The sequence below is a fragment of the Quercus lobata genome, chromosome 2, assembly GCF_001633185.2.
Source record: "Quercus lobata isolate SW786 chromosome 2, ValleyOak3.0 Primary Assembly, whole genome shotgun sequence".
Classification (NCBI taxonomy): domain Eukaryota; kingdom Viridiplantae; phylum Streptophyta; class Magnoliopsida; order Fagales; family Fagaceae; genus Quercus; species Quercus lobata.
Window position 1 is genome coordinate 90848919 of NC_044905.1, and position 14460 is coordinate 90863378.

The following is a 14460-nucleotide window of genomic DNA, read 5'->3' on the forward strand; positions in this document are numbered from 1 at the left end:
CTAATTTTCTACAATCTAAAAATAAAATAATTATAACTGATCCATTAACTTATTTGAATATATCATAACAAATTCCTAATTTAATCTAGCTTATCTGAATAAACCCTAACAAATTACAAACATTACTCATCCAATAGGAACAAAAATAAGACGTATAACATTTAAGAGGCCCTCATTCTATCCTATCAAAAAAAAAAAAAAAAAATTAGCCCTCATTCTGTAATAAAAGAATTTCATTTCTTTTAATAAAAAATTACATTTGATTTGGACAATGAGCTGCATCAACCACATAAATAAGTTGCTTCTCTTAATAAAAGAAACTATTTGAAAGGCCATTTTTTTTTTTGGTTGGTGGCAGATATTCATTGAAGTGCGACAAACGTCACGTCGTCTGCCTAAAGATTGTCATATGCTTGCTGTCGTTCATGAATTAGAACGGTATGTCGTTGGCAGAATGGTTCAATAATAAACACGGGATTTTGCCATTGCATATTAAGGCTGTGCATGCAAAATCATGAACCACCTTACCCCATATCAAAATTCACCAATGAAGTTCTAATTTTTTTTTTTTAAAGTAATAGGAACAATCTGCTGTGCACGAGCACTGCTAAAATCAGTATGACTAGCCTGCTTGAGATTTTAATACCCCAAAATGCTTCAACTAGAACTATACATGATCCACGCTTACACTAAAAACTAATTGATATCTTGGTCTAATAATAAAGATCTATCATTATAAACGGATGTTGCAGGTTTTAAAAAAAAAAAAAAAATCTGTACATGATCCCCAGCCTATTTTTTGGCTGAGCAAGAAACAAAGGAGAGGATATACAAGATCCCCAGCTGTACGATAGTTTCTTGGTCTTCAACGTTATCAGTGCCCTACATATTAACATTTACAAAGGGTTCTTCTTGCATTCAACAAATTAACGGAGCATCTTTGTAGAAGAACAATTGGTTGTACAGTTCATCCAGCAAGACAACAATCCCTCGGAGCCAGAGCACCGATTGTCAGTTTCCCTTCTTTGTAAAACTCTTACAAACTCATTTGAGCTTAAATTCCCATCACGATTTGAGTCAAACACATGGAATATTATGTCAACCACATTATCTGTAATAGAGATGCCGCATACCTATCATGAATTGAATAACATCATTAGAATAAGAGACTATACTTGGGAAGCTACTAGTGAAAAAGGTAAGGATAGTTTTAGCTAAATGTACTTGGGATGCAGCTCTCTGGAAATCTTTTTTCGTCAACGAGCCATTTACTTTTCCATAACTGAAAATGGCCACAGAGAGGGGCTGCAACTCTTTACGCAGTTCTGCGAAAGCTTTAAATTCTTCAAATGTAATTCTAATGTCTCTAAGATGCAGCTCATTCTCCAATTCATCAACCCGATCAAGCATCTTGTTTATGTGGTTAATGTCAGCTGATGCAACTAAGGACAAGGCAAAATCTTTGGCTGATATGGTTCCTCGTGAACTATAGTCATAGTGGCAGAACTCCAACTGCAAGATCTGTAAAATTATAAATATACGTTTTTTAAATATCCACAAATCCCAAATGACAAATCAACATGAAGCAAGGAAATGACTGAATGAATTAGCAGGAATATGATATGGTAATAAAGTATAAGTTGGAAAGTTTGTGCCTTGGACTATATATCCTTAGTCACTTTAATTTAAGTTTTGAGTATTAAAAAAAAGATACCATCAATATGGTAGGCAATATTTTTTATAGGAAAAAGGCCTCCTAATGGCCACAAGAATTGTGTCTAACCTATTAGGAGATCATATGCTTCAAAGTATCATCTTCAGAGAATTCTTGCAACTACATACAAATAAAGTGCTAAATTACATAGGTAATGTCAACCAAAAAGAATGGATAACTTTTGATAAATATGCAAGTGTTTGCTTGATAAACGTATGATTTCAGTTCAAGATCATTGTCCAAGAGAATTTCACATTGCACAGAAACGTGACAATAGATTCAAGATAAGCTAGCTACTGCTGAACCCTTGGTGTGGTTTTGTAAGCCATTTTTTTAATCTCATATTTGGTATTAAACAAAATACAATGACTAACATTCCAAGATCATGTCCAATCAGATATCAAAACACAGACAGATGCAGCAGAATATGCCAAATCTCTAAATAGTATAAAACAATCAGAATATGAAAAAAGCTTAATTATTTGCCATTCACTGTGATACTATCTTTGGCAAAAAAGAAACCACAGTATGGAAATACCAGAACCATGTAAGAGAGAAGGGAAGAAGCTCTTACTTCATCATGTAAGTCCCTTAAGAATTGAACAAATCTGCCATGTTGTAAGCATGCTTTGCCATCTGTGCCAAAAAAGTACTCCAACAGCCCCCCATTTTCTACAGAAACTTTGAGACCAAGTCGCCAACTATCCCTGGACAGAGCTCCTTGTCTATTTTGAGATTGCAACATGGCCATCACTTTCTTGAATTCCTCCCTGTCAATTTCTCTGTTGATGGGCTTTTGTAAGTTGGTATTCAAAATTCAGTAAATAGAAAAATGTTAGCAGCACCTATTCATATAAATGCCAATGGAGGGGAAAACTATCTTGCAATAATTCAATACCACTTAGCATACCTAAAAGACTAGCCTCTGTTGACACCAAACTTAGGTCAAATATAACTCAACAATGCCAACACACATAGATGCTAACTATAAATCATGCATGATACCTGAATATTTCTTGTCTACTGTACTCAAGAATGGTGCAAAGTTCTATAATAGAATTAAGAAGGTCATAACAATCTATAAGTTAAATAGCAGAAGTAATGGTAGTTAGACAATATAAAAAACTATCTTCACAGTCGGATCATAATGTGTGGAGCAACTTTACAACCATCTTCCTTTGAAGTATGTTGTTAGACTAAATATCTGGAGACACTATTTATTATACCCTCTTCCCTGGTACAATCATCAGCAACACAGGCTTTTTCATCACAAAGGAGGTGATTCTTTTTATTATGTTGATTTTAAACAAATCCAATATGGCTATCGAAGTCACTCAAGAATGGAACAAGGTAAATTTCTTGCAGTTTTGGTAATTTGTTATCTTGATTGTAAAATTCAGACTTCATTCCCTTCTCTTTTTGTCAAATTCATCCGTAAAATTAGTTGGGAATAATTATCGGTGCATTAACTGTTATGTGCTATTTGATTGCGTAGAATACCACCATTCAAGTTTTAGAAAATTTATGAACATTATAAGGCAATAATTCAGTGTGTTATAAAATACCAAGCACTCAAGCACATCCCTATCTGATTGCAGCAAAATTAAGGATTTTGAGATCAAAAGACCCCTGCGAAAGAAAAGATAGGATAAGAATGGATGCATTCGTGAAAAAGTTATAGGTAGAACCAATACACCAATTGAAAAAGAAATATGGAATTTCATCATAGCTAGGTCGAATCGTGTGCAAGAACAAGGAAGAGACCAAAAGAAATGATTGAAACAGTGAGACTAGCCATATTGCTCTATAAACCAGTAGAGGAGATGGCTCTTCATAGAACTAAAAGGCAAAGTAGATCTTTCTAGCTGGCAACTGCTCAAATTCAAGATTCAAGAGTTTGTAGAGTTCAATTTATTTCTTTCCTTTGGCATATCATGGTTTTAATTATATCTAGAGTGCAATATGTGGTATCCCACACCAAAGATTTAGAATATGATTCACTAATGATTTGAAAATGTAAAGGCATGTACTGGTTCTTAGCTCCGCATTAGGCATATTATAGGTTGATCTGACTCATCTGAGTTATATAAGTGATTCTAGGGAGCTTTAATTGTGACTAATTCTTTTGGGATATCATGCAAATTTTGTAAGACCACTTCCAGGTTGCGATAAATGATGTCAAAGTCTCAAGGGAGGACAGCACAACGCAGGTCACCTGGCCTATCTTTGACCACTCTGCTAATATTAATGTTCAAGAGAAACTAAAAACAGTATAACAAATAAAGACAGCCTTCATTACTCCTAAGTCTCTATTATGCCACAAAAATGGAGAAGCTCCATCTTTTAGTACGTTTTTTAGATTATGATAGAGTGCTCGTAATTAAAGAACAATAAAGATCACATGGAAATGAGAAGTGAGATTAACATCTAAGAAGCTCGACTTACACGCTGCATGCACTCATAATTTCAGTGATGAAAAAAATAATAAATAGAGAAAACACATCGTAGGCACTAACGAAAAATTAGCCTCTTGACATGGTGTTTGATGGAAACACACGATACCTACCCGTTATTGTCAAGATCAAACATTTTAAATGCCACTGTAAAGCTGGACTCAGGGATGCTGAGTAGTGTAACAAAAAAAATGTACCTGGCATTAGGAATGAACAGAGTGATTTAGATCTCTCTTCAATTTTAAAGCTCAATATGCTGCATTTTGATTCAAATAAACAATGTTTGTTGATGCATATTTTGTTTAAGTTATTTTGGTTCATACACCTCCATTAATGGGGGAAAAAAACATTAATCACACACAACTTCAAAGCAAACTAACTATTAAAGAGAATTGACTCACTCTGCAAAAGAAATGAGTCCATCATTGTTTGTGTCAAAGAGCATAAAAAATTTTGAAGGTGCACAATGTAACTCTCCAGGAACCCGCTCCCCTCTCAAATATCCCTCCCTAACACGATTTGATTCAGATGGAGGAAAAACTGGAACAATGGCTCGCATCAAGTCAGCTGGTGTCATAAAAGTCTCTCCTGAAGGTGTTCTAACAGATGCAAAGTACTCAAAGACCTGGAAGGCAAACATGGTGCATGAGGCCATAAGTGAACATTTTGTGTAAACAAAAACATAATATGATTCACATCTACCATTCAAATCAAGTAGAAGCTACGATATTGCCTAGCAAAGAAGACAGAAGATTAACACATTTGTACAGTGAGTTAATCGTAACTGATATTCATAGGGATAAAACATAGGTACAATACTTTAGGTTTCCAATTAAATTTAAACACACAATTGCATTGAATTTTATTGTCCTTGGAAATAATAACTTATTTTTTTTGGGTGCTTTATTGATCAATGCAACCAGATTTTCTAATATAATTGGGGAATTTAATGTACTATACCTAAGTTATTGTACCCAAGTTTTATCTTATTCATACGTGGCACTTCCAACTTTCTGGTAGTTGTTCTTTCATTGGTAATGTGTGGATTGCCATGAATTGGATACTCACTGAAAACTTGGCATGCATCTCCTCAGAAATTATATTTAAATGTGTGGTAACTTCAATGACTTCACAATTTTGAAGAAGTTTGTGTTTTGTTGCTTCAACAATTTTAATGTAACCAGACGGAAGACATTAGAACCTTTAAATCTTTCCATATAGCCTGTGAAATAGCCACTGATTCTCCTCAGATGTGGTTCTTCCTTTCTAAGATTTACATCCTGGTTCAACCAGGCAACTTCATCAGTGTAAAAGTCCAAAACTTGGTTTCTATTCATTTCCTATATCAAAAAGTGTGACAGGAACTACCTCAATGGCAACCCTGTTACAGTCAGATGTACTCAAGATTTGGAGACCGCCTCCTGATATCCCATACCACAGATTCTCTTCTATCATACATTTATACTATAAGTAATTGATATATACATTACAACTAAAAGACTAGCATTTGTCATGCAACAATAACCTATATGTTATTGCAATCTAGTATAGAAGTCTTGCTTATAACTAAAAAATGATTGATTGTGACAAGCTACTTCAGTTAAACAAATAAAAGAAGTCAGTTTTAATTAAGTGTTGTTTCCGGTTAGATAACTAGTGACCATAACTTTCTCTGTGGGCTTGCAGGATGGAAATATGAATGCAGTGCACATAAGCACCGGGCCAACAATTGTAAAAACTTTCCTAAAGATGCCATACCTTTTCAGGAGGACTTCGCAACCTTATTCGTTTTTCATACTTAAAGAAAACTCTTCTCCTATACGCATCTGAAATAACAGACAAATCCAATAAGTATGGATAGCTTTCCTATTGTAAATAGATTTATCAAAAAGAGTACATTATTAACTTATAGTATATCTATTTACATGTGAAATTAGAGTATGTGTGGTATGGCCTAAAGAGTACATGTAAAATATAGCTTCATATGATAACACGCCTTACTCGTGAATATAAAAACTCCCAACACCATTAAATGAAAATTGTGTAAGATTATAATGAAAGAAAAGAATTTTTTTACTTTTTACAAACTGAGAAGATTAGTAAGGGAAACATGATTCATGAACAAATCAAAGTGCTGCATGCATTGCGAAATGACATGGCCATAAGACTACCCAGTGATTAAAATGCACTAATCCAATATAAATAAAATTGTGATCTAAAAATAAAAACTTTTTCTTAAAGCAAATGAATATCAACTAAGAGGTACCTCCAAAGAGATACTTGGATTTGTTTTCAGCCTTTGAATGTCGAAATGGGTCATCATGATTTGGTGCCCATGTCGTATCTTTAGGCCAATCGGAAAAAGATAGAAAGGAATTCGTATTCAAAGAAGGAGAAGAAAACCATTGGCAAAATCCTAAGCTGGAACCAACAATCACAAGCCCTGCAGAGACTGATCTCACAAACAAACTAAAACCCGACCCTCTACTCTTGCTGTCATCGTAGCCCGACCCACGAAACGAGCCCGGTGACGATGACAACGAAGACGGCGAGGATGATGATGAGGTGGAGGCTTGTGATTGGTTGAATAAATGTCGAGTATTGAAGCGGTGAAGTGCAACAACTTGGTAGATGGACGGCGAGGATTTTCTTAGAGATGCACAAGACAACATGGTATCGTTGAGAGTGTTTGTGGTGTGAGTAAGGTTGAGAAGAGGATATAATAAAGAGAGAAACATTCTAGTATTGGTACGGATTATGTGCCTAAGGTTTCGAGCGGGAAAAATTGAGAGGTTGTTAATGATCAGATTAGCTTGTTAACGGTTTTGTTTTTGTCTTTTTATTTTTTATTTTATTTTATTTTATTTTTTTAAGTTAATTAATTGTTATGGCCAATTAGTAAAAGGGAGAGGTTTGTATCCAGAAATCAATTCCACTTGACATGCTAGGATGCGGACACGTGTTCAAAACTAGACTCACGTCTGCATCTTAATGTATCCAGTGGAACTGACCACTAGACACAAGCCCAACCCTTAGCCAAATATTTATGTCACATGAGTCTTTGAAAGGGGTTTGGTTTGCCGGATTAACATCTGGTGCCCATGCAACACCAACACCACTTTTGATAGCCAAGATTAAAGGTTCAAAAACTTACTTTTAATATCAATCTTTTCTTTGGATCAAAAGTTTTAACGTTTTTTCCACCTTACCTTCTCAACACTTTTCTTTCATAATTACATGGTGTAATAGCCCTACCTATTGCACCTAATACGAATCCTGGTTTGCGCATAGTTCTCAGTACACTGTAACATGGACATGACGCATGTTCTAAAATGATTAGACATTGATTTGTATCCTGTTCTGTGCAATGAAGTATTGGACAGAAGGCTTAACATTCGTACACTAATTCTATTTGCAAGTTTGTTTCCAATTTTTTTTTTGGTGTTTCACTCTTTTTGGATAGTTATACATACAAAATTTTTTATTTTATATTTCAAAAGAGAGGCCAAATCTTAGCAGGATGGCAAGTATCTTATATTCAAAGCCCGTGTTGTGGGTTTAAGTTAGGAGTCAGCCTCTTAAGAAATAATTGCGGATAATGCTACTTACCAATAACATATTTCAAACTTGCCAATTATCTCTTAAACCCTATAAAAGAAGATGAAGTCTTTTAATTTATTTTTATTATGTGAGATAGAAACATATGTTACTCATTTTTCATAAACGCAATATTCTAAGAAGTTATAAAATTCATTGTAGAGAAAACATGGATGTAAGGTAGATGATTGAGTTGTATCACCTATATACCTTGAAGAAATTCAATTTGACCTTAACTTGACGCTGGTACCTTGTCCAAATTCAAGTTCAACTAACATGATTTGCAACAAAATTTGAAAGCCATGGTGGTAGTCCGACTATGCTTAAGTTGGAGGTCACAAACAATTCTTGCAAAATAGGTTGAACATATTATCGTAGATGGACATATTATTTGGCCATCTATTTACAAGACCAAAATCGGATGCCACTTTTCTTATTGAAATAGGTTTAACAGGCTCTCTGTCATGATAGCTAAATTCAGTGGTACAACAAGACCCATTTTTTAATGGGCAAAAATTTGATTGTTTTAATTTCTTCCAAAGTGGTGTTGTAATTCAAAAACTTGCTTTCACTGATTTGTGGCTAAAGGAGATAATGGATTACTGGGTTTCCACTATTCATTTTATACTCTCTGAAGTGAAGGTCAAATCTACCAATTAATTAAGCTAACTAATTGGTATTGGATTAATTAGTGGACCTTCCATAATTTTTGTTTGCTAGGTAAAAGGTTTTGATGGAATTCGGCCAAGACTAGATGGATCATGGATGTATCAGATGGCCTACAGGCCATATTGGCAATTTTTTTTTTTTTTGATACGAAAACCAGTATTTCATTAACCATTCAAGTCTGAATCAATTGATTTACATCTGAAGCAACTGCAGATTCTATAATGGTTGGAGTTTCCTCCATCCATGTTACATAGTCATCTACATATTGTGCGAGACCGTGAGCTGCCTTATGGCAATTGTTTTTAAATGTTATCTTCTAAAGTCAATCATATCTTGTTTCTTGAAATGCTAATTCTTTCGTGAGCTTTTTCAACGGTTTGAACTTTTTTGCAGTTCCTTTTTCATGTGCATGCATATTGAGAGGTTGCTTTCTTTTCCTCTGCTTTTTTTGTCAGATATCCTTTATTTTTGTGCCAACTTAAAATAAAGCCACCCAATATTTTTTCATACCGTACGTACCTAACTTACCACTTTTAAGGAAAATATTGACAGATGTTCTAATTACATTTATTAGTATATTATTTTATAAATTATTTTATGAGAAAAGAAAAAAAAAATTTTGATATATTTTTTTTCTCCCACTAAAGTAATGTAAAATTTTTTTCAGTAAGAATATCTATTAACAAAACCCTATTTCTAGATCACTATCAACAAATATAAACTAATTTTTTTTAAAAAAGAAAATATAATCCAATCTAAGCGCGAACTCAAACCAATATGGCATAGGATGCATATTGTCCTGCTACCTTCCCCCCCTAAATTTATTTTAGGATAAAAAAAAAGGACCTAGGAAATAAATGTAAGAGCAATGGTAGTTGAATAATTTTTCTTCTCTGTTATGAGATATTAGGTCAAGACCAACCAATGGGGCTAAGAGCAATAGCATGGGCTACTAATTTGCTAGTTGATTTTTTTTGCTCACTACTACTCGATCGGTTATTTAATTCAATAAGTCTTAACCACTCCCTTTATATTGGGCCCCTTAACTTTTAAGCCTTAGACTAAAGGATTTATTTCCTGCCCAGTGCCCACTCTCTCACTGTAAAGTTGATTTTGGATTTATTTTGTAGTACAGATTTGGGGCTACAATGCCACTTATAAAAGCATTAGGTTTGATACTATATCTTATTGATGGCGACATTTATATTTTCTTTACAAATGAATTTTATCATTTTATTTATTATTACTGATAGAGAGTATTAATTTATGTTTCTGTATTTATAAGGCTCTCCCAACCGACCTTAAATAGAATTTGAGCCCAGCCTGACTTTGCCTTGATATTTCAGTGGCGTGGGCCTGGTTAACATTCGGGTACGGCAACCAAGTCCACAGTGATTTTGGGAAGTAAAGTGCCTATCAGAGCAGGTACACCAACCACAATTATCGTAGAGGTAGCACCAATAGCAAGGTACAATCTTAACGGCATATTTGATGGAAAATTATTGTATAGTCTCGGACTATACTTCCTCTCTCTCTCGTAGAGGAGTGGGCCCCATGATGAGTGAAACTCACCCTTCTTTGAGAGAGAGAGAGAGAGAGAGAGCATGATCTAGACTATGCAATAACAGCCCTATTTGATGCCAATATGGCTTTTAGGCATCACTCTTTTTAGGCACTCTTTCTAGATTGATAGTCTTTTTCTTAGTGTAATTACCTTCACACTCCACCCACTGGGGCAGAAGGGAAGAGAAAATTTGCACCCAAAATTTTACAATCACTAAACTACAAGAATTTTGGAACATACTTTCATATATTACCAACCACCTTAAGTTGGCACACATCCACTGTTCAATTAACTTTTTGTTGAATTTTATGTGACAATTCTATCACTGGATTACCTTTTCCCCCTTCAATCATTCATGTTAGCATAGTTCAAGATAACGAAAGCTTCGAATGGTATAAGTTAAGGATTAATAAAAGCTCAATTATGAGTTGTAATGTACACAAAAAAAAATACACATATTAATGATTTATTTACTTACACATACAAAAATATATTATCAATGTATTTACTTTTATATATATATATATATATATACACGTGTATAGTTTGGCTTTATTTTTTGAAAAATGTATAAAAATATTATTTAATAAAACATTAAATCACTGTCGGGCATTCAGTTGCTTTTTCGGTTCTACGTTACACCAACTGTAATTTAATCCTGCATACCAATTTCATGGTTCTAAGCTTTTTAATTAATGTGTCCTGTTAAAGGGTTCCTAGGGAAGCTTCTTTACCGTTCATTTCCGGAAACGACATAAGTGACAGTAATTGTTAGGTAATAATAATACATTGCACCTATTTTATGGACTGTAAAGTCGGTAAGTTCTCGTGCTCTACTTCCACATTTTTGCTTGTCACTCTCTTGTTCAAACTACAATCCAAATTTAATAAAAGAGAGAGACGAAAAAAAAGTGCCCAAAACAAACAGAAACTTAACCACCACATTTACTTGTTGCTCTCTTCAACTCCTTATCTACTTCTATCACCACCTCACATGAGAGCAATTGAGGATCACATGGCAAAGCATTTAGCCATGGATTGGTTCTCTTGGCTATCCAAGAGTAGCCTTGAGCCCTCGCTCATATACGAGTATGGCCTTGCTTTTGCTCGCAATGAGCTCCAATATGAGGATATAAGCTACTTCAACCATGAGTTTCTTCAGAGCATGGGCATTTCTGTGGCTAAACACAGGCTAGAGATTCTCAAGCTTGCTAGGAAGGAAAACATTGGTGGCACAGGTACATTTTCTGGGCTCTTCTTGGCAATCAACAAGACCAAGAGGTGCTTGAACAAGTGCATTAACAAGTTGGTTTTTCGTGAGGATGTTGCTTTCAAAGCCACTCCTCATGAGCTGGTACATTATCCAGAGCAATATTGGAAAGGTGGATTCTTGAGGAGGCAAAAGAGTGAAGAGATCAAGGAAGAGAGGCCAGTGCTAAAAAAGAGGAGCATGACTCTATCAGGACCTCTGGATAGGGTGCAAGAGAGGATGATAACTAATACCAGAAGCTTGAAATTATCTGGGCCTCTTGATGGAAAGGTGCAAGAGAAATTGATGTACAATTCAAAGAGCCCAAGATTGTCTGGGCCTATGGATAGAAGGGTGCAAGAGAAAATGATGTTCACAGCTAGGAGCACAAAATTACCAGGACCCATTGATGGATGGGTGCCTGAGAGGTTGACAGTCACAACAACTAAGAACCCAAAGCTATCTGGGCCTTTGGATGGAAGAGTACAAGACAGGTATGTGGTCACAAGTAGGAGTCCAAAGTCATCACCATTGGATGGAAGAGTTGCAAGTCCAATGGCTAACATTCAATTTAACCAGGAAAAGTTGGATGTTGAGTATGATGATCATTCACTATGGGCTACAATGTTTCATGATATGAAACCCACTTGAGTTTTTGTGCTTTTTCTTGGGGTATGTTTCTGGCTACTTTCTCTTCTATTCTCTCTCCCCATTTCTTCCTCTTGAAATTGTGAGAGATGGTTCCTAATGGTTCTTCACCTTATGGACAAAATTTGTATGGCTTTTGAGGTTTGTTTACCCTTTATACTATATGTTCGGAGTGCACTAATATATATTGGCTTTTTTAGTATAGAAGAAGACAATTGGTTTGAGCATTGTTATTGGTTTATTCCATCTTGAATTTGTAGTTTGTAAATTGTATCATTACTCCAGATTGTTACTCTCATGCTTTGATAGAGAAAGAAAGCCCTGGTTATATTTGTTCCTTAAGTTTGACCCATGTGTTTGTGACTTTTTGGATAGTCATGTTACATTATTAAAGATATTTTATTTATTATTTTAAAACAGTGGTTATCACATGATTTGACAATGGGAAAATTTAGGAAGAGGTAGTCGATTGGTTTTGCATTACAAATAAGTTTGATGATATAACAAATTTCACATTTTTTTTCACAAATATTAAGATGACATGTTGTGATTGAAATATAATGAAAAAAAAAAATGTTAGTTGTGTTCTCATATAAAAGTGATGTTATAGTAATCACAATCTATCTAGTAAATCAACAAATTGTAAAAAAAACATATTGTGAAAAAAAAGGTTAAATTTATTATCTCTCTACCATTGTTGTTTTCATTACCATACCTTATTATAATGGTTCCATAAAGTCACGTTCATTTAATTCGAGTGGTACACTATAAACCCAATAGCTTTTTGTTTGGCCCATAAGCTAACTATAAAAATAAAAGAACATGTGGAGGGATTAACTTCACTTTATCTCATACTCGATCCAAGTCCAATAAAAGCTTTAATGGCCTTAATCCCAACTGCACGCTTTAGCATAAGCTATAAATATTTGGTTAAATCTCGGATTCGGTTCAAAATGCACTAACATAAGTGTGTGTTTAATATTGGCTTAAAAAGACAGTTTTTTTTACTATTTAGCTTATTTTTGCTATTATTTATAGGTCTTATTACATTTTTTGGTACTATTTATGAGCTCCACTGTATTATTTCAACTACCTTTTAGCTTTATCTACAGTACTTTTGGTAAAAAAATTTCAGTTTCAGTTAAATAAGCTATTCCCAAACAGACACTAAAGTGTGTTTTTGGCAAAAATTATTTTTGCTAACTTATTTTTGCTACTATTTATGGGTCTTAGGGTTCGTTTGGATACAGCTGAAAACTGAAACTGAAAACTGAAAAACACTGTAGCGAAATAATTTTTAAATGTGTGAATAGTATCGTGGGACCCATTTTTAATGAAAAAGTTGCTGAAAAGTGAAATTTGTGGGTCCGTAAACAGTACATGATGTGCTGTGATTGGTCAAAAAAATTTGAAAAGTCAAAGTTTGTGGCTACTGTTCATTGAACAGTGCATGAACAGTAGCCGCAACACCCAAAACGCTCCAAAACGCGTGAAAAAAAAAAAAAAAAAAAAAAAAAAAAAAAAAAAAGACAAAACGCAAACGCAGTTTTTTTCAGCCGAATCCAAACGCTCTCTTACTGTACTTTTTGATACTATTTATGGGTTATACTATACTATTTCAGCTAACTTTTACCTTTATCTACTGTACTTTCAGCAAAAAATTTTCAATTTCAACCTAATAAGTGCCAGAGGCATCAACACCTAATCTTATGCAATGATCAAGTCTGGCGGAAGAAATGGTGCCATGCCCTGGCTTTTAAAAATTTCTGTCCTCCCACTTATAATATTTATAATATATAATTTTTTTTGAGAAACAAATATATAATTTTTACTAATGACTCACTCGGAAGGAAAAAATTCTAGCTCTGTCGCCAATTATATCTAATCCTATTTGAAATGTCAACAAAGTAATTATGACATTATGTTTTAGAGTGCAAGCAAAGTGTTTGTTGACTAACGGTGCATTATTACTTGTGTGGTTTCCACTAATTCGTATTTCCAATAGTAAAATCCATGGTCCTATTCTCACCATCACTAGCACACACTCTATAGGGGTTCATCCTGATCTATTCACTATCATGGATAAATTTGATATTTATATAAATAAAATAAAATAAAAAAGACAATAACAAAGTTTAGCTACAAAAACTTGTTGTAGCATAAGGCTACAAATTGCTCTAATAAACTAACATGTGTGAAAAATGACATGTGCATTGCACATGAGTACTTAAGTAAACTTAACCCAATTAACCCTAGTTAACTACACCAACTATTAAAAAAATTACTAAAAAACTAAAACCCTTATACGTATTCTCTCTCTCTGATTTCACTGTAAACCCAGAAAGGCAGAAACCTAATCAGTCTTCTCTATAACCCATAAACCCAATCCCTCTCTAATAACTGAAAATAGATACATAAAACTACAGAAGACTAGACTCTAGTGCAAACTTATTTTCAAGAGCATCAACAAAACCATGGAAAGGGCTATTAAAGGTGCTGACTTGTTTACAAATGAGGGAAGAAAATGAAATCATATGGATAGAATATTACAATCAGGTGTAGAAGC

At 34.3% G+C, this 14460-nt stretch overlaps 2 protein-coding genes across 4 annotated transcripts; one reads left to right on the top strand and one right to left on the bottom strand.

Moving 5' to 3' along the window:
* Nucleotides 1-763: 763 nt before the first annotated feature.
* Nucleotides 764-6877, bottom strand: LOC115977150 (calcium uptake protein, mitochondrial-like). 3 transcript variants are annotated; one of them, XM_031098834.1, is made up of 7 exons: nucleotides 6434-6877; nucleotides 5926-5993; nucleotides 4569-4792; nucleotides 4281-4364; nucleotides 2289-2496; nucleotides 1225-1521; nucleotides 764-1133 (listed from the first exon to the last, which is right to left on the bottom strand). In XM_031098834.1, the coding sequence occupies exons 1-7, from the start codon at nucleotides 6837-6839 to the stop codon at nucleotides 927-929; spliced, it is 1494 nt and encodes a 497-aa protein (XP_030954694.1). In that variant the 5' UTR covers nucleotides 6840-6877; the 3' UTR covers nucleotides 764-926. The 3 variants fall into 3 exon arrangements, with proteins under 3 accessions (XP_030954694.1, XP_030954695.1, XP_030954696.1); XM_031098835.1 differs by lacking the exon at nucleotides 4281-4364; XM_031098836.1 differs by lacking the exon at nucleotides 5926-5993 and having other exon boundaries at nucleotides 6434-6576.
* Nucleotides 6878-10847: 3970 nt separating this feature from the next.
* LOC115977151 lies at nucleotides 10848-12244 on the top strand. Its single transcript, XM_031098838.1, has one exon. It carries the CDS (start codon nucleotides 10992-10994, stop codon nucleotides 11895-11897), a length of 906 nt encoding a protein of 301 aa, XP_030954698.1. The 5' UTR covers nucleotides 10848-10991; the 3' UTR covers nucleotides 11898-12244.
* The last annotated feature ends 2216 nt before the right edge of the window (nucleotides 12245-14460 follow it).